Source organism: Suillus paluster (assembly GCF_016628075.1).
Source record: "Suillus paluster strain FC165 chromosome Unknown EDB91scaffold_170, whole genome shotgun sequence".
NCBI lineage: Eukaryota > Fungi > Basidiomycota > Agaricomycetes > Boletales > Suillaceae > Suillus > Suillus paluster.
The window spans coordinates 38769-60534 of record NW_024537730.1 but is presented as its reverse complement, the minus strand read 5'-3'; the positions used below and the strand labels follow the sequence as shown (position 1 = coordinate 60534).

General features: G+C 46.3%; 8 protein-coding genes across 8 annotated transcripts; 4 read left to right on the top strand and 4 right to left on the bottom strand.

The window, feature by feature from the left end:
- Window positions 1-55: 55 nt before the first annotated feature.
- On the bottom strand, window positions 56-1183 carry EDB91DRAFT_1256095 (uncharacterized protein; the record flags this gene model as incomplete). Its single annotated transcript, XM_041324105.1, has 4 exons — window positions 56-248; window positions 299-700; window positions 750-845; window positions 895-1183. Coding segments are annotated over 4 exons (980 nt in total), but the record flags the coding sequence as incomplete, so codon positions are not given.
- Window positions 1184-1441: 258 nt separating this feature from the next.
- Window positions 1442-4205, top strand: EDB91DRAFT_1256094 (uncharacterized protein; the record flags this gene model as incomplete). The annotated part of the gene is made up of 9 exons (XM_041324104.1): window positions 1442-1579; window positions 1629-1806; window positions 1856-2115; window positions 2174-2224; window positions 2276-2299; window positions 2348-2470; window positions 2518-2811; window positions 2844-3399; window positions 3976-4205. The coding sequence occupies 9 exons, from the start codon at window positions 1442-1444 to the stop codon at window positions 4203-4205; spliced, it is 1854 nt and encodes a 617-aa protein (XP_041169649.1).
- Window positions 4206-6325: 2120 nt separating this feature from the next.
- EDB91DRAFT_1088156 (uncharacterized protein) lies at window positions 6326-7147 on the bottom strand (the record flags this gene model as incomplete). The annotated part of the gene is given in 7 exon segments (XM_041316366.1): window positions 6326-6434; window positions 6506-6561; window positions 6613-6690; window positions 6710-6770; window positions 6827-6909; window positions 6974-7027; window positions 7103-7147. The coding sequence occupies 7 exon segments, from the start codon at window positions 7145-7147 to the stop codon at window positions 6326-6328; spliced, it is 486 nt and encodes a 161-aa protein (XP_041169648.1).
- A 3198-nt stretch (window positions 7148-10345) lies between these two features.
- EDB91DRAFT_1063930 (uncharacterized protein) lies at window positions 10346-11727 on the bottom strand (the record flags this gene model as incomplete). The annotated part of the gene is made up of 7 exons (XM_041314641.1): window positions 10346-10436; window positions 10495-10649; window positions 10764-10907; window positions 10967-11105; window positions 11152-11345; window positions 11397-11508; window positions 11558-11727. The coding sequence occupies 7 exons, from the start codon at window positions 11725-11727 to the stop codon at window positions 10346-10348; spliced, it is 1005 nt and encodes a 334-aa protein (XP_041169647.1).
- A 531-nt stretch (window positions 11728-12258) lies between these two features.
- Window positions 12259-14283, top strand: EDB91DRAFT_1088154 (uncharacterized protein; the record flags this gene model as incomplete). The annotated part of the gene is made up of 9 exons (XM_041316365.1): window positions 12259-12563; window positions 12630-12656; window positions 12716-12762; window positions 12972-13106; window positions 13384-13448; window positions 13583-13646; window positions 13704-13801; window positions 13857-13976; window positions 14032-14283. The coding sequence occupies 9 exons, from the start codon at window positions 12259-12261 to the stop codon at window positions 14281-14283; spliced, it is 1113 nt and encodes a 370-aa protein (XP_041169646.1).
- A 215-nt stretch (window positions 14284-14498) lies between these two features.
- On the bottom strand, window positions 14499-16991 carry EDB91DRAFT_1273798 (uncharacterized protein; the record flags this gene model as incomplete). Its single annotated transcript, XM_041324618.1, has 3 exons — window positions 14499-15167; window positions 15224-15375; window positions 15428-16991. The coding sequence occupies 3 exons, from the start codon at window positions 16989-16991 to the stop codon at window positions 14499-14501; spliced, it is 2385 nt and encodes a 794-aa protein (XP_041169645.1).
- A 374-nt stretch (window positions 16992-17365) lies between these two features.
- On the top strand, window positions 17366-17803 carry EDB91DRAFT_1021105 (uncharacterized protein; the record flags this gene model as incomplete). The annotated part of the gene is made up of 1 exon (XM_041312561.1): window positions 17366-17803. A coding segment is annotated over one exon (438 nt), but the record flags the coding sequence as incomplete, so codon positions are not given.
- A 1462-nt stretch (window positions 17804-19265) lies between these two features.
- EDB91DRAFT_1027350 (uncharacterized protein) lies at window positions 19266-20039 on the top strand (the record flags this gene model as incomplete). The annotated part of the gene is made up of 1 exon (XM_041312656.1): window positions 19266-20039. A coding segment is annotated over one exon (774 nt), but the record flags the coding sequence as incomplete, so codon positions are not given.
- Between the last annotated feature and the right edge of the window lie 1727 nt (window positions 20040-21766).

Below are 21766 nucleotides of genomic sequence, written 5' to 3'. Positions count from 1 at the left end.
CTGTCGGGTGAGAGTCATGTGATGGCAGTGAGGATGAGCTGAAATATGAACGTACTCGATAAAGCGTCGATGCTTTCCAGCCTCAGAGTTGCTTGGCGCAGCAAATCCTCGGTGGTTTCGAACATGTTGCTCGGCAAAGCCGTCTCTCGGTACTACAGATGTATCTGGCGAGCCACGGCCAAAGCCCATGTTGTAGAAAGCCTGAGTGCCAGCGGAGTGACTCTCAGACAACTGCTGTGTGTTAGCAGCTGCACCATACTGTCAGTATTGGCAACTCACAAAAGGATTTCCGACCGACCTGAGTTGACTGAGTTCATCGCCGGTGCGGTGGTCCCACCGGTGCGAAGGTCATCACCTCTGCCGATGGTGAATCTCCCCCAGCACATGTCAAAATTGGCTGAGAAATAGTCAGTCTTGAATGGCAATGTACATGACCTATACTCGCCTTCATAACCCACTGCTGATGCAGACGGCCGGTCCTCCCAACACATATCATATTGACCAGCCGCCAATGGTATGGCGATATCCATGGTCGGAGTCTCGATAGTCGCCGGCTCCACTATCGGTGGCGAGTCGACCTTTGATGGGTCCAGTTCATCGTCCCAACAAAGATTGTACTGACCTGCAGCAGCAGGTCTCGCTGCATTCTCGCTCACGATCGGCGCCGGATCAACCTCAGTGTCCCAACACATGTCGAATGCTGGCCAATGGATCAACAATGGGCGATCATACAGCGATACGCGACTTACTTTGACTTCCAAAGTGTTCACTGGCCGATGATGTTCCAGTCGGCGTCCCCACGGTCAGCGGGTCATCGGCTTCAGTGCTCCAGCCCATGTCAAATACTGAAGTGTGGTCAACAATTAGCAAAGGTCAATTGAATAGGGGACTTACTTTCATGGCCAAAATATTTCTTGGAAAGTGCGTCTGCATGATCTGGTCGTGTTTGCATGACTGAGGACGGATGTTTCTTTGGTTGAATGGTGCGGGATGTAGTTGGTCGTTTAGGTCGAATGCGAAATTTGTTGAGACCGACAGGAATCACGTCTTTTTGAGGGGATGGAGTTGGCCACAACTTCGGTGGCACCCACTGATCCCACGTGACAAAGAAATTCCGGTCGGCTTTGATGCGCTCGTCTTGTAACCGCTGAGCTTTGTCAATTGGATGCTCGTGGGAATCCATGGTGCTGGTAATGGACTTCGAAAATTTTGTGCTGCCAGTTGGTATTGTTCAGGTGTGATTAGAAGTGCATTTGGTGTGATTCGAAGTGTGGACCCATTTTGGCAGGTCCCTGGCGGCATCACATTTTGCCGACAACACGAGTGCAATTTGTGGACTTCATTTTTGTGAAGTCAAATCCACATCCACACACTGTCGTTCCCGATATAACAGAGTCAACACTCATCCTATCTTCTACATTTTTACTATTACATCTCTACAATGTCTTTAACAATCGAATCGAACCAGGCTTTGGCGGTCGCCGACATGTCTTTGCGCCGTGCACTCCGCCGGATTAAAATCCATCAAGCAGATGGCAGCGTGGTCGTTGACCAAGCTCATGCGATCGCCCAGCTAGTGGTAAGTTTCTGATTCCCGATGTTCTAATTTGCTCACCGACCCTTCACAGTCCACTGCCCTTCAGCAACATGGAAGAACTGCCTCGGTCATCTCGCCATTGCTGCTGTCTGCTGTGGCCGAGGTCAGAGCGACCATGAACCAAGGCATCGCCCCACAGTGGGCTCGGGTGCGGGATAACGATACTTGGATGGAGTCCCACCCTTTCTTCCCGAAGACCGTTGGATATGGTGAGTTGGCGGTCATTCTGTCTGTCTTCACAGCTCAACGTCTTGACAGTGGCAGGAGGCACACCCGAACCTGCACCTCAAGTCGCCCCAGCTCCAGCTCCAGCTCCAGCTCCAGCTCCAGCTCCAGCCCCAGCTCCAGCCCCTGCACCAATGTCAGTCCCTCCGATCGAATCGCTCCCTACCACCAGGCACCAGCACAATCTTCTTGTGCCTGGCACGATGACCAGCAAGGGCAAACAGCCTGCCCGTGGGACTCGGAGATCCCAAGAGGACAGCCCAAGCGCTGAGACGGGCCGGAAGAAGCACAAGGTCTCAAGGCCCTTGTCAAAAGCCTTGGTCTCCGAACACCGAGGATGAGGACGGTCAGCCAGGAGGCACCATTGTGGTTGCAAAGCTGGCCGGTCCGCCAAAGTCCAAGGTAAGCACTTCGGTGAATTCAATATCGACACCGTCGCTGACTCATGGACAGGGCGTGACCAAAGGCATCAAGAAGGTGAGATTTACCTTTGCCCACCAGCGATCACCCCTCAACAATTCTCAGACGCATGCCGAGGACACCATCGGTCGCACGCCGGCGAAGGGCAAAGGAAAGGAGAAGGCCAAGGAAGTTGCTGAGCCCATTAGAGGGTGCCCACTAGCCAAGGCCGATGCTGGGGCCAAGACTGTGAGTTTTTATCTCTGCTTGGTCACCGAGTACTCACTGTGTGATAGTACGATCCACCTTGCAAGAGGTGTGTTGACGAGCCTTGCCTTGTCATTATCGGCAAGAAAGGGCAGGTCATGAGGTCCTGTGCCAAATGCAGCCTCATGAAGGTGAAGTGTGACCGACCGATGTCGGTCGATTCTGACACTCCTGCGCCGATGGCACACCTGAGGACCAGGGCTGCACCGGCCTCCAAGAAGGTTCCCAGGAGAACCAGAGCAACCTCACGGGCACATCCACTGACTCCCATCTTGGAGTCTGAAGAGGAAGCTGTCAAGGGTACTGGTAAGCAATCATTTCTTGTATCATAATGTCCTCTAACCTTTGCTTCTAGATGTGTCCATCACAGGTGATGATGACGCCGAACATGGAGCCTGCTGCCGATGCCCCGGCTGAGCCCGCAGCGGACGACAAGATTGTCGTCAATGAGCCTCGGGCCATCGCATCTGCGGATGACTTCCCCGCCAATCATTGGGTGGAGCCCCACTCCGATGACTTCGTCATTCTGATGGCAGCTCCTGCGGCCGGAGATGTTTCCCTCCCTTCAGCATCTCTCCCACCAACCATCAGCGCCATCCACGAATGTGTGGTTTCCCTGGCTGCTAAGGTCGCTGCCATGGAAGTCGCCGACCAGAATACCCTTGCCAGGGTCGATGCGGTGCAGCAGGACTGCGAAACCCGGATCTCCTCGATGCGTGCGGAGCTTTCCTCCATGCAGTTCAATCTCGGCACCACTGTCAGCCTCGTCAATGGCCTGACCAGCCTGGTGGAGAAGCTTCGGGAGGCACAGACCGTTGCCAACCCATTGTTCCCACCACCGATGATGAGCAACTTTGGTGCTACCTCGGCCACCCCACAGATGCAAGCGATGGGCATCAGGTACTTGAACGGTGTGTACGGCCCTTCGGTTGCTACCTCGGCATCTGCTGCAGGCCCTTCGGCAGTCTCGCCCTTTCGGTCACCTTGACATGCACGGCAACACATTCACATCTGGCCAAGCGTCCTCGGTGTCAGCACATGCCGATCCTTCATCCGCTCCTGCTGTAGTTGGACCCCATTCTGCTGGAACATCACCTGCTTCGGCCGCAAAGTCTCTCCCCTGATCATTCAGCTCAATACATAGTTGTACATAGAGCATGCGTCCGTCGGCAGAATTACCCCGGTATATCATGGACTTGTATCATTTACTTTCAAATGCAATTGTTTGGCCGTTGATTCCATGTATATTCACTCTCTTTCCTGTGATATAAGTACCGACAGCAAGTCGGCAGAGTGTATCTCGGTCATGTGTTGCAGTTGGCACGGTATCCTTCAGTTTCTTGTCTTTTCAGAATTGACCGATTTATACTCCATATGACCGATCGCCCGATCTCGGTCGCCGCATCACACATGCCGATGAGATTCCACGCAACCGAAACTTCACCAACTCGTACAATTCACCGATATCTTCTTGCCATCGTCTTCAGCTCAGCAGTCCTCCCCTCATCGCACCGCCGCTTCCACGAACGGAGCCAATGGCAACCATTCTGGCACTCCTACGCCAGATGGCAACTTGGTCAGGCTGATCGCCCCACCCAATGGCATCGCTGCCATGACTCTCAATGGCACAGCACATCAACCGACAGACGTGCAGATGTCACCTCCTGCGGAACCTCCCCAGTCCAATCAGACTGGCTCACCAGTGTCTCAAGGCTGAGTCTCAGCACATTCCGGTATCTGTCCCACTCAGTAGTTACCACATCCCTATGAACGGCTATGCCACCCTGCCTAATGGCACTGTCATGCAGGTGCCGCAACCGCTGAATGGCTTCATGCAGCAATGTCTTCTGACCGAGTCATATTTGACCGAGTTGTATTTACCCGAGTGTCTCTTGACCAAGTGTCTTTTGACCGAGTCATATTTGACTGAGTCGTATTTACCCGAATGTCTCTTGACCAAGTGTCTTTTGACTGAGTCATATTTGACCGAGTCGTATTTACCCGAGTGTCTTTTGACTGTGTCATATTTAACCTGAGGTGCTCTTAGCGTATTTACCCGTGTCTTTTGACTGAGTTGCATTTACCCGAGTGTCTCTTGACTGAGTTTCTTTTGACCGAGTCATATTTGACCTGAGTTGTATTTACCCGAGTGTCTTTTGACCGAGTCATATTTGACCGAGTTGTATTTACCCGAGTGTCTTTTGACCGAGTCATATTTGACCGAGTCATATTTACCTGAGTGTCTCTTGACCGAGTGTCTTTTGACTGAGTGTCTTTTGACCAAGTCCTATTTGACCGAGTCGTATTTACCCAAGTGTCTTTTGACCGAGTCATATTTAACCGAGGTGCTCTTAGCATGTATCTTATGCATCGGATCCTGGTAGATCCCTCATCCATCATATTTGACCGAATGTATTTGACCGGGGTGGTCTTGGCATTTATATTATGGATCAATTCCTGGTAATCCCTCATCCATCATATTTGACCGAATGTCCTTTGACCGAGGTGGTCTTGGCATGTATATTATGGAAGCTAGTCTATGAACACTTTCGGCTCATCTGTATATATCAGTACCACTGCCCACTCGGCCCACTTGTTTCCATCATACATATATAGCTCTTGTATATTGCCTATCAAATGCAATAGCAAACTCCACACTTTGGACTATTGGCCCACCTGTTGGTATCAGGTACATACTTCATACACTACCTACCAAAATCAATAGAAAAGTCTACACTTATCTACACTACATACTATGGGCCCTACTGTTTGTATCAGATACACACTTGAGACCGGCCCACCTGTCGGTATCAGGTACATACTTCATACACTACCTACCAAAGTCAATAGAAAAGTCTACACTTATCTACTACACCACATACTATGGGCCCCCTGTTTGTATCAGATACACACTTGAGACCGGCCCACCTGTATTTAACACAAAGATACATTGATGGGCCCACGTCAGGTGGCCTGTGTAGAAAAGGGATATTTCAACCTCGGCTGTATGTTTTATATGAGGGTAAAGTGACTGCAGTATGTGAAAATTTCACCGTTCTGTGTGATAAATGATGTACTGCCTTCCATCTCACTCCTTGACCAATGGAATATGCGTTCATGACCTCCAGCTATCATATCCTTGTGCTCCGCAAGTGCACCTACAAGCAAACCTTGTGCCACAGCAATGCTGGTCAAAGGGTGTCTGAAGCAGTCCAATATCAGATCTAATCAACAGAAAGAAGTAAGATAAAAGCCCAATTTGATCGACGCGATTCCCATGATGCAACAAGCAAGTCTATTGAATAGCTCGTCGAATATCTTATCTAACCAACCGGATGTTGTCAAATGGTGGTGAACGCACAATAACATTCAGGATGACAGAATTTTCATCGTGTGGTAACTTCTCGACCGATTTTCTTAAAAACTTGATTATGCAGAAGACTAGATGTACATAAAACATATCGCCAAGAGCGATTGACAATATTTTGCCTGGTTGTGTTATGGCAGATGTTTTAAATTTGCGAACTAAAATGACAGCATATCACTGTATGCTCATTTGCACAAAATGAGCAAATAATAACCCCACTCAATAACAGTTTATTTCACCAGTTTATTTGCTGCTCAAACAATAAGTGGTGGGAAATAAACTGACAGCGTTATTGAGTGGCAGTTTATTTGCCAGTTTATTTCATATGCGAAGTTGTCGGAGTGAACTGAGAGTGATCGTGATGCCGAGCAGCCAAAGTACAATTGATGAGGAGCAAAAGTATACCAGCATCGAGTATGAGTGACTACTGGAGCGAAGATGGACAACAGAAGCTCGCACTCGAGCTTGCTTCATGGGACCACATCTCTCTTTTGCAAACCCCCAATTTTTCCGATCAGCTCTCTGCACCCGCTGAACTCAACTATGCTGTTGACCCGATAACTGGGATGCGTCGTTCTCCTGCGCAAGCATCGAGATCAGCACCAACACTCACAAAACTATACCCTCCCACCAATTTCATCCCTACTCACCACCAGCACACCGGGTGGCTATCTCGAAGATCTTTATGCAAATTTTTCTCCGAGTCCTAGTCGCATCGCAGATCAGCAAAACCCCCAGCATGATTTGCAAAACTTACTCCTACATCAGCACTATGGAACCCAAGTTCACGCCAGTGCTGTCTCTGGAGAAACCACACCACTACCATCGAACAGTCCTGCAACAATGTTACCCACAGGTCCAAGTCCAACGGAGGCTATCGTGTCTAGTGTTGAGAAGCCTCCATCGAAAGCTCCCCTGCCGGGCACAGGCCAAAAAGCCCGAGTTCGGACACCAACAAAAAGAAAACGCACACCAAGGGTGCAGGTAGCAAGTCTGGGCCTGCAGGTCGTCGAGACCATGGTGGTTTGGACAGGCAAATCGCAAAATTGAGTCCCTAAGGCAATCGAAGACTCAAAAATCAACACTCCTGTGAAGTCAGAGAGCATACGAGGACTCACTGACGATGACAAAGTTAAAGTTGTCGAGTATGTGACGTCGCCAGAGCTGCTGGCCTAGTTTTAAAGTTAACCAAGCGCACTACTGGAATAATGTGAGTGGCAGTTGAGTGTCTCGTACATGGAGCTTACCTGTACATCAGATCTCTGGGAATTTGTTGAAGGGTCAGGTGACATCTGAACAGGTTCGTAATTTCTGGCATGGTCAGGCCTGGGAGAAGTACAAAGCAGTCCGTGAAAGGGAGGAACATACTGGTGGAGGAGATGGAGATGAAGATGGGTCAGATGCCGAGTGTAAGCCATTGAGTGCTAAAAAACGGAAGAGAAGTTCTGGTGAATTCTCCACTAAGGTGTTGGATGAGTTTGCAAAGTCCAAAATTTACCAGTTAATTGATGCAGTGTGCATACAAAATCCATACAAAGTTCAAGTGCTGATGTACAAACAGTGCTTGCAATGATGAGAGCGTCAGAGTATTGATATCAGGGGTATGTCAGGGAGATTTACTGATAAGTAATCTAGGGTCTCATGAGGACACTTCTGTGTAATTAGCCACTTGCTACATGATTGTCCTATACACATGATACCACCTGTGAATTTGTAGAAAGATCCATTCATAAATAAGTGAGTGAAAAGCAAAGTAAATGTAAGTTGGAGATTTACTCTGGTTGGAGATTTATTACTAGTACATGAATATACTAATATCTATGTCGAAGATTTTGTTAAAAATGAGCTAAATAGAATGTAGACCACCCAATTATCCTGTACTACACTATATTCTAAGAGTGAAAGTAATGTGGAAGTGTTTTGGTGTCAAAGTGTTGTTGCAGCATTACAGTCTTACTACTAACTTAATGTGTACACTGCAACACACTATTTTCGATGTTTGGACTTTTTAGTTTCCCACACACTTTTTCTTATCTACTGGACTCCCCTGCTCTTATGTCTTGATGGATCCTTCCAATACTTAAGGACTGTGTTTCTCAGTATGTATGGCATGTATTGTGATAGTCCGATCATAACATATCATCCAATACATGTCTGAGACTCCTAATCAGTGAGAATAGGAGATATATTCTTGATATCAATACCCTGTCATATTCCTGTCTGATCCTTGCCATGGAAAGACTTAATATATGTACTAGAAGTTAAATATAAACAGCTTGGATAGTTTGTGCAATGATAATGTGGTGAAAAACCTCAAAAATGCGACAATATGCAGTAGTGCAGCCAGGAGGAGATGTTCTATTCTACAGACAGATTCTGTTGCTATTCTCATGCAGCTATGTGATTTACAATATATATATATATCAATAGGAACAGGCACCCTACCATCCTGAAGGGCTGGAGCTGCAGGAAAAGTTTTCCCAGGGGGTGAACCACCAGGAGAGGGTAAGTATATAGCACCACAGGGACTGATCTTGTTGACCTATGCTCCTGATGTGTTGTGTATACTATTGAAGGGATGTTGGGGATCATATTTCCAAGTCTATATACCTAAAGCTCGAAATTTCCGTAGCTATTTTCCATTTTATGCTAGTACAGCACAGAACATGGTATAGGACGCTCTAGGGAGTGAAGTGAGGGATCTGATAGGTACATATACATTTATAAACATATTCTAAACACTCTAGAGTACCACAATACCAGAGGGGAAAAAATGCGAAACAGTTTTTGATATGTTTTTTATTAGGTCACACTCACAGAGGCTCTGTAGCAGGTATTGGTACAAAAACAATGGGAAAAAGCGGTTTATTATGTTCTATGATGTGTATATAACCTATACTACTACTTAACTAGAGGCTATATCTAATTGTGGTGTAGTGGTGAGCCAGGGATTGATGGGGAGGGTGTGGGAAAGGTTGATATTTGAGAGAATACCTAAAATGGGCTATGTTTTGGGTGTTGTGGAGAAGTTCCCACAGTAGGTGGTTGAAAATGCGAACATGTGGTCTATGGCCTAGGTGTACTACTTTAGCATGATCTGATGCATCACTGAACATGCTAATGAGCATAGTTAATGCAATACTCATGTCTTGTAGTAAGCAGACTTAATGCATTATACCTACAGGGACTGGTGTACCATTTCGTCTGTCCTGTCGACAGCGGTCCAAGGCCACCAATGCAAGTGAAACAGCAATGAGCTGATCCCTGGAGTCTTTTGCCTCAGCAAGAAGCATAACTGTGAGAGTTTCCAAGAGTTTCATAGTAGATTCTCTCTTGCTGATCCGTTGGTGCTGACTGTCGACATCGTTGTCGATGCACTGAGCTATCACATCACTAAAAATTCAAATTGCAATATCAACCCATATATTGACAATATAATGTAGACAATAACTGTAATCCATCACAATATGACAGTTGGTTAGATATGGTCGTGTATATACATATATGGGTATCCTCGTTGTCCAATTTGAAGCATGTTTGCATAGACTTGGCGACACTCACATTAAGCAACAAAAGTGCGGACACCCTCATATATTCAGTGTATTACATTGGTTTAGCACCGAAGCACCATAAGCCAGCTTTCTGCCATCTCTCACAACTTGCTACTCCAAGAGATGTATGAATCTTGCCGGTGATAATTGTGCAATCTTCCGTTATCAATATTTATCAAGATATGTAGACCGAGTGTTTCTCATTTTTCAGTTATGTAAAAGAGTGTCTGGTACTGCACAAGTTTCAAAACTATAGTCTCGTGAAGTTTGTGACATAGACTGGACAAAGTCTTCACCAGTCAAATACAGCTGTGTATTTCCCAGCTGAGGCCGCCACCTGAACATCGGATCATATGTCACCAATTTCCTTTGTACTGCCAGTTGCATATTTTGCACATCACTCAACAGCATGTAAAATCAAGCTAGAAACTTCTGCAGAGTAAATAGATAAGTCATTGTGTAGATATTTGTGGTAGATAGTCTTGTACTGTACTAGTTCAAAAAATATAGTTTTGGAAGTTTGCCACATTATACGGTGCGAAGTTGACACAGATATCATGAGACTTCAAATCCTTAAGTTCAGACATCATACAAGTATCAGCTAAAATGTTACACAGAAAGACTGTATGGTGGATCAGATATTGCAAATCTCATTGGACCGTATGTAACATCTAATTAGATAATTCTGCAAAATGAATAGAGGAATCATCATGCAGATCTTCACAGCAAAGAGTCTCATACTGCGCTAGTTCATAAAATGTAGTTTCGCCAGCTTGCCATAAATACGTGGTGAATCTTACATGGGCATAATGTAGCTTCAAACCCTCAGAACATATACATAATAACACATCCATGAAAAATGTGGTGGCATCAAAATTTTATATGATTGTTTTATCGGTACAAATACAACTATGAAACATAATGTCTTAAAGAAGGTTCTCATTGGGCATGTCGAGCAGTCATCGCAACTGACATTGTGCTGGTCTTCTGAGGTCGGTAATGCGACACATTCCTGCAGCCAAATACTTGGCTGAAAAGCATCAATGTCACCGAGTTGGTGAGGTAGTCTGATCAGCTGTGATACTCACCAGTTCCACCATAACAAGAGGTTTTCTATGTCTTTTGCTGCATCCGGTGAAGAAGGAAGTTCGAAATAATCGACAATGTTGTGATAGAATTCGTTGTGGTCAAAGTCATCATCAATAATCCGCCATGCGCCGGCACTGGACAATGCAAAATGTAGCTGAATCCATTCTGTCATTAGCGAGTGATCATTATGCGAGCTAGATCCTACCTGAACAGCCGCATATGCAAGAGCCCTAGGCTGCACCAATTTCATTTGCAGGAGGCCTGCAACATCACACCGTGTGCGCCTCTCTCCTGCAGTCCTCCGACGTTTAGGGAGATGGACTTGTGAAGGTGTCTCGGCGCTAGTGTCAGGTTGCAACATTTCTGGGTCTTCTTCCGCTGAACTAGGAGACGTAAATATATGTTTGACCACCTGTGATCCATTGTCAGTACTGTGGGCATCAAACATAGGATCCTCTGATTAGTACGTACCTTCACAAGGAGTTCACCTTTGAGGAATCCTTTTGTAGGATTTATTGCGTCGTATTGTCCATCCTTGTATAGAAATGATGGCCAAGAGTATGACGTGACACAATAGTCAGGATGGTAAGAGCGAATGGCCTCTCGGACACTGTACATAATTAACAAGTTGTGCCCTTGATACAACGAGTACTCACGTAGCATCATTCCAGTTGTAATCAACAGGGCATAGTAATCTCCCTGTCACATCATGGTAGAACCCACGGCCATATTTGTCTTGACACTGAATGGAAGGGTTTGGAGTTGGAACCATCTGCATCAACCACACAGCGATAATAAACTTGAGGCTCGTAGTGTCATCTGCTCTTGCGGCATCAGCACCACGATTAAGCTAATGAAATGTAAGAGTTAATGAGCGCGCTGTTGTTGTAAGGTCTCACACCTTGCTATATAATTCGGCCAGTTCAAAGCTGTCGGCTGAGGATTGTACAAGCTTTCGCACCGAAGGGCACCATCTTAGGAGCTTCTTGTATGTTTGGTACCGTCTGTTCTCTCTAACAATAAAAATGTCAGTTCCTGTTCACATATGAAGTGTGCATGTACGTGGGGTCTGAGGATTCAAGTGCATCGGCTTCCGATATATCAGACGCACCAAGGGCAACACGTCTATCGAATTCTGCAACCATGTCATCAACACGCTCAGTGAGACACACCAGTCTTCGTATCACACGGCCTTCAAGAGCGTGATTTTTGCTGCCAATGATGTTTAGCATATAACAAGGTCAAAAATGTTGATGTATGTTGTCTTTTCACTGGCAGTTGGCATGCAAAGCTCAGCGTTCTGCTCCTCCAGGAGAGCAATACACCTTTTTAATGATAGTATCTGGGTCTCATCAGCGCAAGATGGAGCTGAGTCTGACATAGTAGAAAAGTGAAGGAAAACTGTCGCAGCATTACCACAGGCCGCGTACATATAGTACCCAGCAAACAGCAGCTGATTGCTTTGTTCAGATCCGTACAGACCGCATCAAACAAGATTCAGAGTTGCCCGTTGACCCTGGCCTTAGTAATGTTCCCCGCTTCTCTGGGAATCTAAAGTTTTTGAAAAAAAAGAGGAATGGAGGTGGACACACAGATTTACCATAGTACATCTCCGGAGCTTCACTGTTACTAGTCATGTGGAATGACTTGGGAACTGTCCCAATACAGTTTCGGTCATCTTGAACCATTCTATTGATTCAACAGCAGTAATAAGTATAGTAATACCAGCTTGGACATTGAATTTCTCAAGCACAATATACCCAATGTCCGAGTCATCAATACTCACTGACTTAGAACTTGAGATCCACCCAGATATTTCCTATCCATTGATCAATGAAATTTTGGCCGATCTTGAGAAGATGGAGCCACGAAGAGGGTGGATTAGAATTTTTCATGGTCCTATGACTTCAATGGGCATCAGAACATTAGATGACATGGAAATAATTACACCGGAATGTCTTACCGTTTTCCACCGGCTTTGCCCAGTTATGGTGATGGACTTATATGTACACATCGCCAATTGCTTCGACAAGCTTGAAGCTGGTAATCTGAAGGCTTGCAATACGAGGTGAGAGCACATCTTTGATGCTGTAGAGTAGAAATATAATACTCACGGCAAATCAACTGCATACAGAGACGCATGCCTGCAAACTGCACCTGAGTGAGTGAGGTGGAGGAGAGTGCAAGTCTGAGTAGGCATACAGCTGTCAAATTATGCAGGTGGTACAGTGTGACCACTAATGCCTTTCACCATAGCGTATACGAGGGTTTGTGGGGGTGGGGATGAGATTGGTCGAGGTCAGCGTAGTGTATTGAAAGATTTTATAGTGCTGCAGAAAGTAATTAATGTATAATGCTGTAGATCGAAGTGAAAGGAATCATACCGGTCCTTCTCCTTGTCGCGTTTATTGTCCATGTTCTTTGACAACTTCTTGCATTCCTATGGACTTTGCCGCATTGTCTGTGTCACCACTAGGTTCTGCAAGTGTCAAAGGAGCCTGTATTAGCCCTGCTCGAGATGAGGCTACCGTGACCTTGGCACATACCTCTCAAAGGGTAAAAAAGGTTGAAGAAGACTCGATAAATGAAGATACTTACCTTCCAAATTTTAGTGAGTGACTCAGTGTCGTCACTCATCTAGATTCTTCTAGTTGACTTGGTTGTGGCCCGCAGCGACGCACCTGTGACACGTCTGTGACACCGCATCTAGTACAAAATTGTGCTCGGCCGATAATACAATATCAATATGGTGAGAATGACATATGTAAAAAGGATTTGAAAAATGATAGTCACAGAGCTCAGCACTGGTGATGCCACCCTGAATAGTATCATTTAAATCTGATGGCGGCATTAAACAAAATGAGACAAAGTTCATCGAATGTTTGAAGAAAGTTTTGAAATGCAAAATCACGGCACAAGCCATACTGCATGGAGTATTCAAGTTGTCCACAAGGTCTGTAGTAGAATGTAAGGTCCGGTATGATTCAAATACATGTGCTTTCCAAGAAGAAAGCCACGAACATGTCGTTCAATTCCTGCCCTTCAGACTTTAATGATGCTGCTGAGGCACTCTTGATAAATTTTCAGGCTGGCAGCACTACTCCATCGAGTCACGGCGAGAACTGCAACAGGGGAGGTGGAACTGGGCAAGGTGCCCCTACCTATTCTTGTGGATGTTATAATTACCATAAATTGCCGCGCTATCAAGCTCAGGCCGAAGCCACAGACCTACTAGACAAGGCACCCAAGGCTGATGTTGCAGATGAGCTTCAAGATGAATTGGACTTTGCATCCAAACTCAAACTCGTATGTAGTCAGATCAAATACATACGGTAGTCATCCTCATCATACTCATTTGTAGGATATTCAAGCCTGGAAATCTTGGTGTGCAAGTCAGCTACTGCTTACTCCGACTTGGCAGAAGAGAAGGTGCTCTGAATCTGACTTCATTCAAGTTGAAGAACACACTCAGGCTGTCACGGTAAGTCGTACTACTCAGGATTGAATCAACCTGACCCACTGACAACTGCAAACAGCCTCGGTGCTACTTTGACCATGACCTTTTCAATGGACAGCAGGGGGCAGCACCAGCAGCCCTGGGAGCGCCACAGAAATGGCGGAAGTTAGCACGTGCATTGGAGTTTGAAGCTCCGAGTCTGAGTCTGTCTGTAGCTGAGGCACTGCTGAAAGTTGCGGGAAGGATTGAAGCAGCAATCAATAGGCAAACCGAACTTCTTTCGTCGATACTGAATGCTATGGAATGTCAGGGAGGTAATACTAGCAATTAGCATATGCAGAATATCATCAAAGTGTTCCATTGTACTTGGAAGTACGCGTGTTGAACTGATAGTCACTGGGACTTGATCAGCTGCAAGGGCGTTCCTGTTAGTGTTTATGCAATTACACCGCCTAGAATGTCACTATTCGAACGCAATAGAGATGATAACTTTCTTGACATCCGTGTGAAGTGTATAACCCATCACAGGGCTTATACATTAGCGAGTCAGGACGTGGAAACCTGCTTCTTCTTCCGGCTAGAGCGATGAGGGCGATCACTCGAAACAGAGGGTGGGTGAGGAGGTGCGAATGATGACGAAGAAGTAGATGGTATGGATGAATGTGCAGGGTGGTTTATCCGGCTGGAACGATGAGGCTGCGAACCCAGGACCACGGCTGGAGAAGAAGGCGAAGAAGCTGATGGACTGGTAGATGGCATCGGCAGTGAAATCTGAGGACTCGGAAAATTGTCGATGTTGTCCAGCCCCCGTTGTATGATCTCACAAATTTGGTTGTGAGAGACATCCTTACTGTTCATTATTGCATCTCCAATTGCCATGCGCCAGTCCTCAAGGATGGGACGGCAAGCTTGGAAATACGGTGCAGGCTCGAAACCCGGGGCTTTGTCCATTAGAAATTCTTTCTTGAGGGTTCCGCTAGTCCCGAGACCGTCTTTGTCCATCGTCACGTAGACTTTATGCCATCTATGGGCATTCTCGGGAGGCACCTCCCTGTTTGTCGTTAGGCCGCCAGGTCCATTGTATATAATCATAAATTTGAGGAGAATGTAGAAGAGTGACTCGAGGTCATCAGAGGCCTTGTGGTCGATTGAATCAGGAGTCGGAATGCCTCCCATCAGCTTGAGAAGGTGGCAGGATATGTATGGTATCGTTCCCTTCGAACATCGATATTAAGAATGAAGAATACAAAATATATCAATTTCAAACTTACTGTTCCACGCGAATCCTTTGCTTTATTGTTCAGTTGGATGAATTTGGCGTGGTCAAAGTCGATAAAGTAGCCTTTTCCCCTGTATATGATGAGGTTGTTGGGACTGAGATCTCCATGAAGAACCCTCCACTCCATCATCATCGTTTTGTGGGCTACTGGTATCTTCCAGCATCAAAATCTTTGATAAATACCAGGGGAACTCACCAACAACAAGGTCAAGAAAAACATTGACCAGCTCAGGTACAGACTTGAAGTTGGTTAGTGGGAGTCCACAGGGTGTCAAAAGCATGCAACGGTGAATCTTGTTGGTGAATATTGGTGAATCTGGGAGGTGATCGCGGACATGGTCACAAATGTTTGATGTGCTGTCAATGTGCCCATCGTACTCAATGTCCCAATACTTCACTAGCTGGACCACATTTGGAACGCCATCAACCGCCCTGAGAAAGTTGACCTCCTGCTCTATTATGTCTGCATCTACCCAACAGTCCTTCAATGCATACTCCCACTTATTCTTGTCCTGGACATGATAACAAACGGTTCCACGTGAAAAAAGACCGCAACTTTTCCACAGATTAGCCATAATCCAATACACCTCACCTACATCGTCTGTAACCCAACCTATCGCTCCGATTGGCATGGCATCAACCCCCTCCGGTAAATTATCATGAGCAGTAGTGGAGCAAAGGGTATTGCAAACGTGAATGGTGGGATCGAAACCGAGAGCAGAGTGACTTGCTAGTGTCATCGTGTTTAAGACATCGGCGAAACGTACAGCATCACGGCCAATTAAGATAGGTGCCGATATGATCATTCCAGAGCAGTCCAAGTAATGTGCACAAAGCTTCAAGTTCGCAATACTGAAAAGAAGAATGAAATGACACCACGGTTGTTCGCGCATCATAAGGTAGCCTTTGGTTGCAACCCCCAAGAATATTGGCATGCCCTTTCCCTCCGCCAGTTCTGAGATGGTGATCTCTACTCCTGTCAGAACAACTGCCCAACTCTTCTCCTTCCCACTGCTCTTCTTCAGTCTATAGTCCATAAGGACTAAATCAGGTTTCTGGGAATCAGTGGGATCTGGAATGGCAATGGTAGAGAACTCTGAAGACCAGTATCGCGGTTCCAGTAGAACGTGGAAGGGCAGTGAGCCCAACTTGGCTTTGACCTTGTCATGTGTGTCGTAGTAGACGCTTCTGAAGAGGTGCTCCCAATTCTTCTCTTCCGCCACCTTTACAGCCATGATCAGATGTTTTTCTCCAGTCTGATACAATTTTTGCGACCAGCTGCCATCCATCTCCATCATATCTTCGCCTACACTAAGGTCTTCATCTGCCTCCCCCTCCACCTCTGTATTGGTCTGCAATTCCTGCTGGTTCCTTTTCGTCTTTTTCAGCGGACCAGAGAAGGGATGAGTGAGCCTCCATTGCGGGCGAGTGATACCCCGTGGATTTAGCAATATGGATGAACCGTATAAGATAAAATCATCCTTCTTCTTGATGTACCTAATGTCATGTAAATCTTGAATTTTTAGACTGGATTTTGGAATAAGGATATCGAGGATAGATGATGTACGGCTTTGTATGCCCTCCTCCCACAGAACTCGTTTACCACCCATTATATTGCCATCTGGACCCACTAAAAGTTCGTGCTTCATCAACAGGTCCATGTCCTCCTGTTTCCGATGTGTAAAGTCGCCACTGGCGGGGATGGATGTAGTAACTGTGGCAAGGAGATAGCTGAACACGAAGGATGTTGATGCCGACATCATAATGATTGAGTGAGTGCAATGCCTTAGTACTATAGCAACCGTGCTTGGGCCTTTGCTGAATCGCTTTGAGCCGCACAAGAGCCACGTGTTGATTCTTTCTGATCAAAGATTTACCTAGATCGAGAACAGAATGCTATGAAATTTTCGATCAGGGTCTAATTACTGTCGGCCTTTTGACCACCCAGGGCCAGGAGGAGAGCTTCCTAAATGCTTCCCCTCGAATTAGAAAGGGAGATCTTTTCTATTGCTAGTAATGACTCCACACGAATGGCCTGCTCTTTCCTCCTTGTTTCTTGGACGGTACATTACTGGTGAGTCCCTCATCTTATGTTCGGCTGAGGAGAGCATTTACTCAGTACTACTACTGCGGCAGGATCGAAAAACTTCTGTATCATACAATTGTTCTACCAAATGAAAATGTCGCCACCCGCTTTCTGTCATCGGTTTACTCTCAGCCTCACCCCCACAATTTCGCTCACCAGGCTGTAAAATCTTTGTGCTTGAAGGGGAACATATGTGTGAGTATAGCTGCAGAGATCATTTCACTCCGCAGAGGTACTGTGAACCTGGCGCTATGGATAGGCCCATCTGATTTGGACCAAAAAACAAATCCTCTCCTCAAGCCCTTAGATGAGCTCGCACTGACATCACTCTCGCTCAGCATATCATTGTTATTCAGTCACACTCCATCTTTCTCACTTTCCACACTTCAAGTCTTTCGTTCTCTGACGCATCTGGAGATTCTCAATCGCTGGATGCTGTGGAGTTCTACAGTGGGTTTGGAGCATCTTCATGGACTGACACATTTGTGCCTGCATATTCACACACAGAGGACCAAGCCAGGATTGGTGATACCCCTTCTCGCCATCCGTGCATCCGAGTACTGGTTTTCCGCATCTCGGAAGGCGTTGATGCAGTGCGAGCATTCCTTGAATCCAATCTGCTCAGCGACTTTCGCATTGTCCTGGTATCTCAAGATTTCACTAGCCATAGTGATTTTGGACATGGGGACATATCATTTCTCTGGACGGACGCCAAGAAAATAGTAGATTGGAGGCGGGTTAGCCAAGGTATGTCTTTCATCACAAGTATGCTATAGCCAGCTCACCACATCAGCAGAAGGGCCTTTTAGTGTACCAGGCCCCATAAGAGATATTGAATGTGAGCATATTTTTCCGCTGTATGATTGATGCTGAGACTGGGACCAGAACTCTACAACACTCAAATTGACAAGGTGCCTCTCAATGTCGCGTGAGTATTGTACTGCAGGATTGATTGTATCTGAGCTCTGACAGTTACTTTTCCAGTGATCGCGTTTAGCTTCTCTTATAGGTCAGACTGTTATGATGCCACTCCGAAATTGTTATGTCCATTCTATGATCACAACATTTTCTTGACAGTATTCCATGTAAAATGTTTCAGGTCTGCCAAGTAAATATTTGTACTTTTATTTTAGCTGCATGCATATTGCACCTGTCCTTTCTACACGTTGCACTGCACTTACCCCCGTGATACGGCTTCCTGAGAGACAATAGCCGGGTTTAAAGGAGTGACCGCCGTGCACCTGGTGCCAGGGGTCTTGCTATGTGCCAGGCGTGACTCAGACCACTCGGATCCTACTACTTTCCTGCGCTTTGTCTTTCCTCTAGCATGAAGAGGTCATGAAATTTATTCTGAAGCATTGGGCATCTTTTCTGCTGGTCTTCACTTTAATGAGCACTCACTTCATATGTGGAAGAGAATGTAGCCGATCATTCACAGGACCGAGTGGCTTGACCCATCATCGTCAGAACTGCAAGCACTGGAAGAATCAGTTGAATCTGCAGTCCCAACATTTCAAGCATATATCGACATCTATGCAGGAAGCTCCTACTGCAAAGAAAATAAAGCTCAGTGTTGCCCAGGTAAGTAAGTTCAGCATGCTTTGATCCCTGCTTATTTAGAGATGAATAGCCAACCCCTGCCTCTACTGGCAGCTTTCCACTTGCAAACGTCATAGCGTCCGAGTCTTTTGATAGCCCTGTGCCTCAGTCCACCACCAGCATTGAGGGAGAGGCCTCGTCTAGTACCTCGGCATGTAATGCCCCACAAGACCCAGAGCCTGAGGCCGGTACATCAACTCACACTCGAGACGTGGAGATGCAGCGGGAATGTGGAGCTGTCCCTACCTCTAGACCCTCTAGACTGCATCGGCAACCTTTACGATTCAGAGATGAACTTCCAGTACCTCCACCTGCCGTTGAAGAACCACCTCCAACGGCACTTCATCACGTCATTCTTCATGTTTTTGATTCTTTTCGGACATTGCTCAATAAATTTGGGATTGGAAGGGAGTATCGCCACCGTCCATCATATGACCCGGATGCCTTTGTTTCTGTCAACCAGCTATCTAACATTCCGTCCGATCCCCAATCCGTCAGTGAGCCAACCTCGGGCCACCATTCAACTGGCAATCCACTTCCATCGCAGTTGCCCCCTTGGCCATGGAAAAATATGAGCATCTGGCATCTCATGACATGGAAGATGACCAGTACTAGCGGGTTGACATCTGAAGCCCAGGTCACCCACCTCGTTAGCGACATATTGAAGGCCAAGGATTTCAGTATTGGTGATCTACCAGATAATTTAAACATTCACACAGAAACGATGCGCTTTGACGCCTCTGATGGAACACTGGACCCCAACGGTATCTTCCAAAGAGATGGCTGGAGGGAGTCAGCTGCTGAATTATTAGTTCCAACCGGGGAGAAGAACGCAGATGGAAACGGGCAATTATTTACTGTACCAGGTTTTCATCACCGTCCACTTGTAGCAGTTATTCGTGCTGCCTTCTCAGAGGCGTCATCATGCTGGTTTCATTTCACTCCGTTCAAATGCTTCTGGAAGTCACCTTTGACTGGTCAAGAGCAGCGAGTATATGACAAACTCTACACATCAGATGCCTGGAACAAAGCTCACGACGAGCTCCAGAAACAGAAGAGGGATGGCAACTGTAAATTGGAGTGGGTAATCACCGGACTGATGTTCTGGTCCGATGCGACACACTGTTACGGCTGTGTTTATCTTGCTTCTTTTTCCCTTGATACACGCTTACTACACATGTCTCTTATCATGCTATATTTAGTTCGGTATTACTCAGACGCCTCATTGCTTACGCATGTGCTTACTGATACATACCTATTATTACGTCATACCCTGTACCCTCTGAACTATATAAACCCTGGCTAGGTGACGCTGATTCTTCAGCTTAACCTACGCTGGTTTTCCTCTGAACATCTGACTTGATTCTAAGTTACCTCTTCGGTACTTAGTCTTGACTTGACTTTGGGCGTTCTTAAGACTGTTGTCTTGAACGTATCGACAGACCTTTGGTCTTATTGATTATTGTTTTGCCTGCGTTATACTTCGGCGTAACAAAAGGTTAAGCTCTATCACAAGACGACGCTACCTTAGTAGTCGTCACGATACATCGTGGCTTATCACGATCAACGACAGTACTCCTCGGAGTCTGAACACGAAGAAGAACACTTCTCTGAACCTGGTTCACCTATTCAACCCGATAACAACGAGTACATAGACAGATACGGACCAGATCAACCAGGTCCATCGAACCCACCACCACCACCTCAGACTCCATCTGAACCCATACCTAGAAAGAAAATGGGAGAACTCAACTTGAACAGACCGGCAAACTTTGACGGATCGCAGAAACAGGCGAAAGCCTGGTGGACGACTGTATCCACCTACATTACCATCAATAAAGACGTGTACGACAACCACGAAAAATGCATCGCATTCGCAACGTCTTTTATGACCAAGGGACACGCCCAACAGTGGGCCACTGGATGGATTAATAGAAAACATGACACCGCTACCCCAATGGGAAAATGGGACGAATTCATCACCGAATTCAAATCAGTATTCTTCCCTAAGAACGACACCCTTACCGCTGTCAACGTAATGATGAAAGCGAAACAGACTTCCACCATTTCGGCATACATCGCCTATTTCAAGCGAATCTCGGCAGAAGCCCGATGCACAGACTCAGACGTCGAAACAACATGTTTCAGACAAGGACTTAGAAAAGAAGTCCAAGAAGCAATTCTCATGAGAGAAAAAATGCCTAGCACCATCAAAGACTGGATTGATGCCGCTAGAGAATACGAATCCAGAAGGCTTCTTATGAGTTCTGCAGGAGGCTTCTCGAAGAAGAATGACCCGTACGCAATGGGCATAGACAAGATCGACATCAACGAAGAAGAAGAAACAACCACAGTTCGCAACGCGCAACTTTCTAGATCCAAACAAGACAGATGTCGCAAATTAGGACTCTGCTTCAAGTGTGGGAAGAAAGGGCTTATGAAAGATTGCCCTAACCACAGAGAATCTGCCCCCGGTTGGCAGAAGCCGGCCGGACGACCAGTCCGCGAGACTAAGATCGAGCAAGACAATCAAGACGCAGAGTATCAGGAATTCCTTGCTTGGAAAGCTTGGAAGGCGTCGAAAGCACCTTCTTCTTCTAAGAAGGATTTCTAAATGGGGAGACCGGACCGGCGTCGGAAACCCCTAGTACATCTATCGGACTCATTGTATCTTCTGTAGGCGATTCGAATTCTATGCGCATTCCTATTTCAATCGAATCCTGCAAGTCCGACAAAATCGCCGAAGCAGCAGCCCTAATTGATTCGGGCGCCGCTGGAACATTCATTGACTGGAAATACGTACGAAAGAACAATTTCTCAACTCACAATCTCTCTTCACAAATCGAAGTC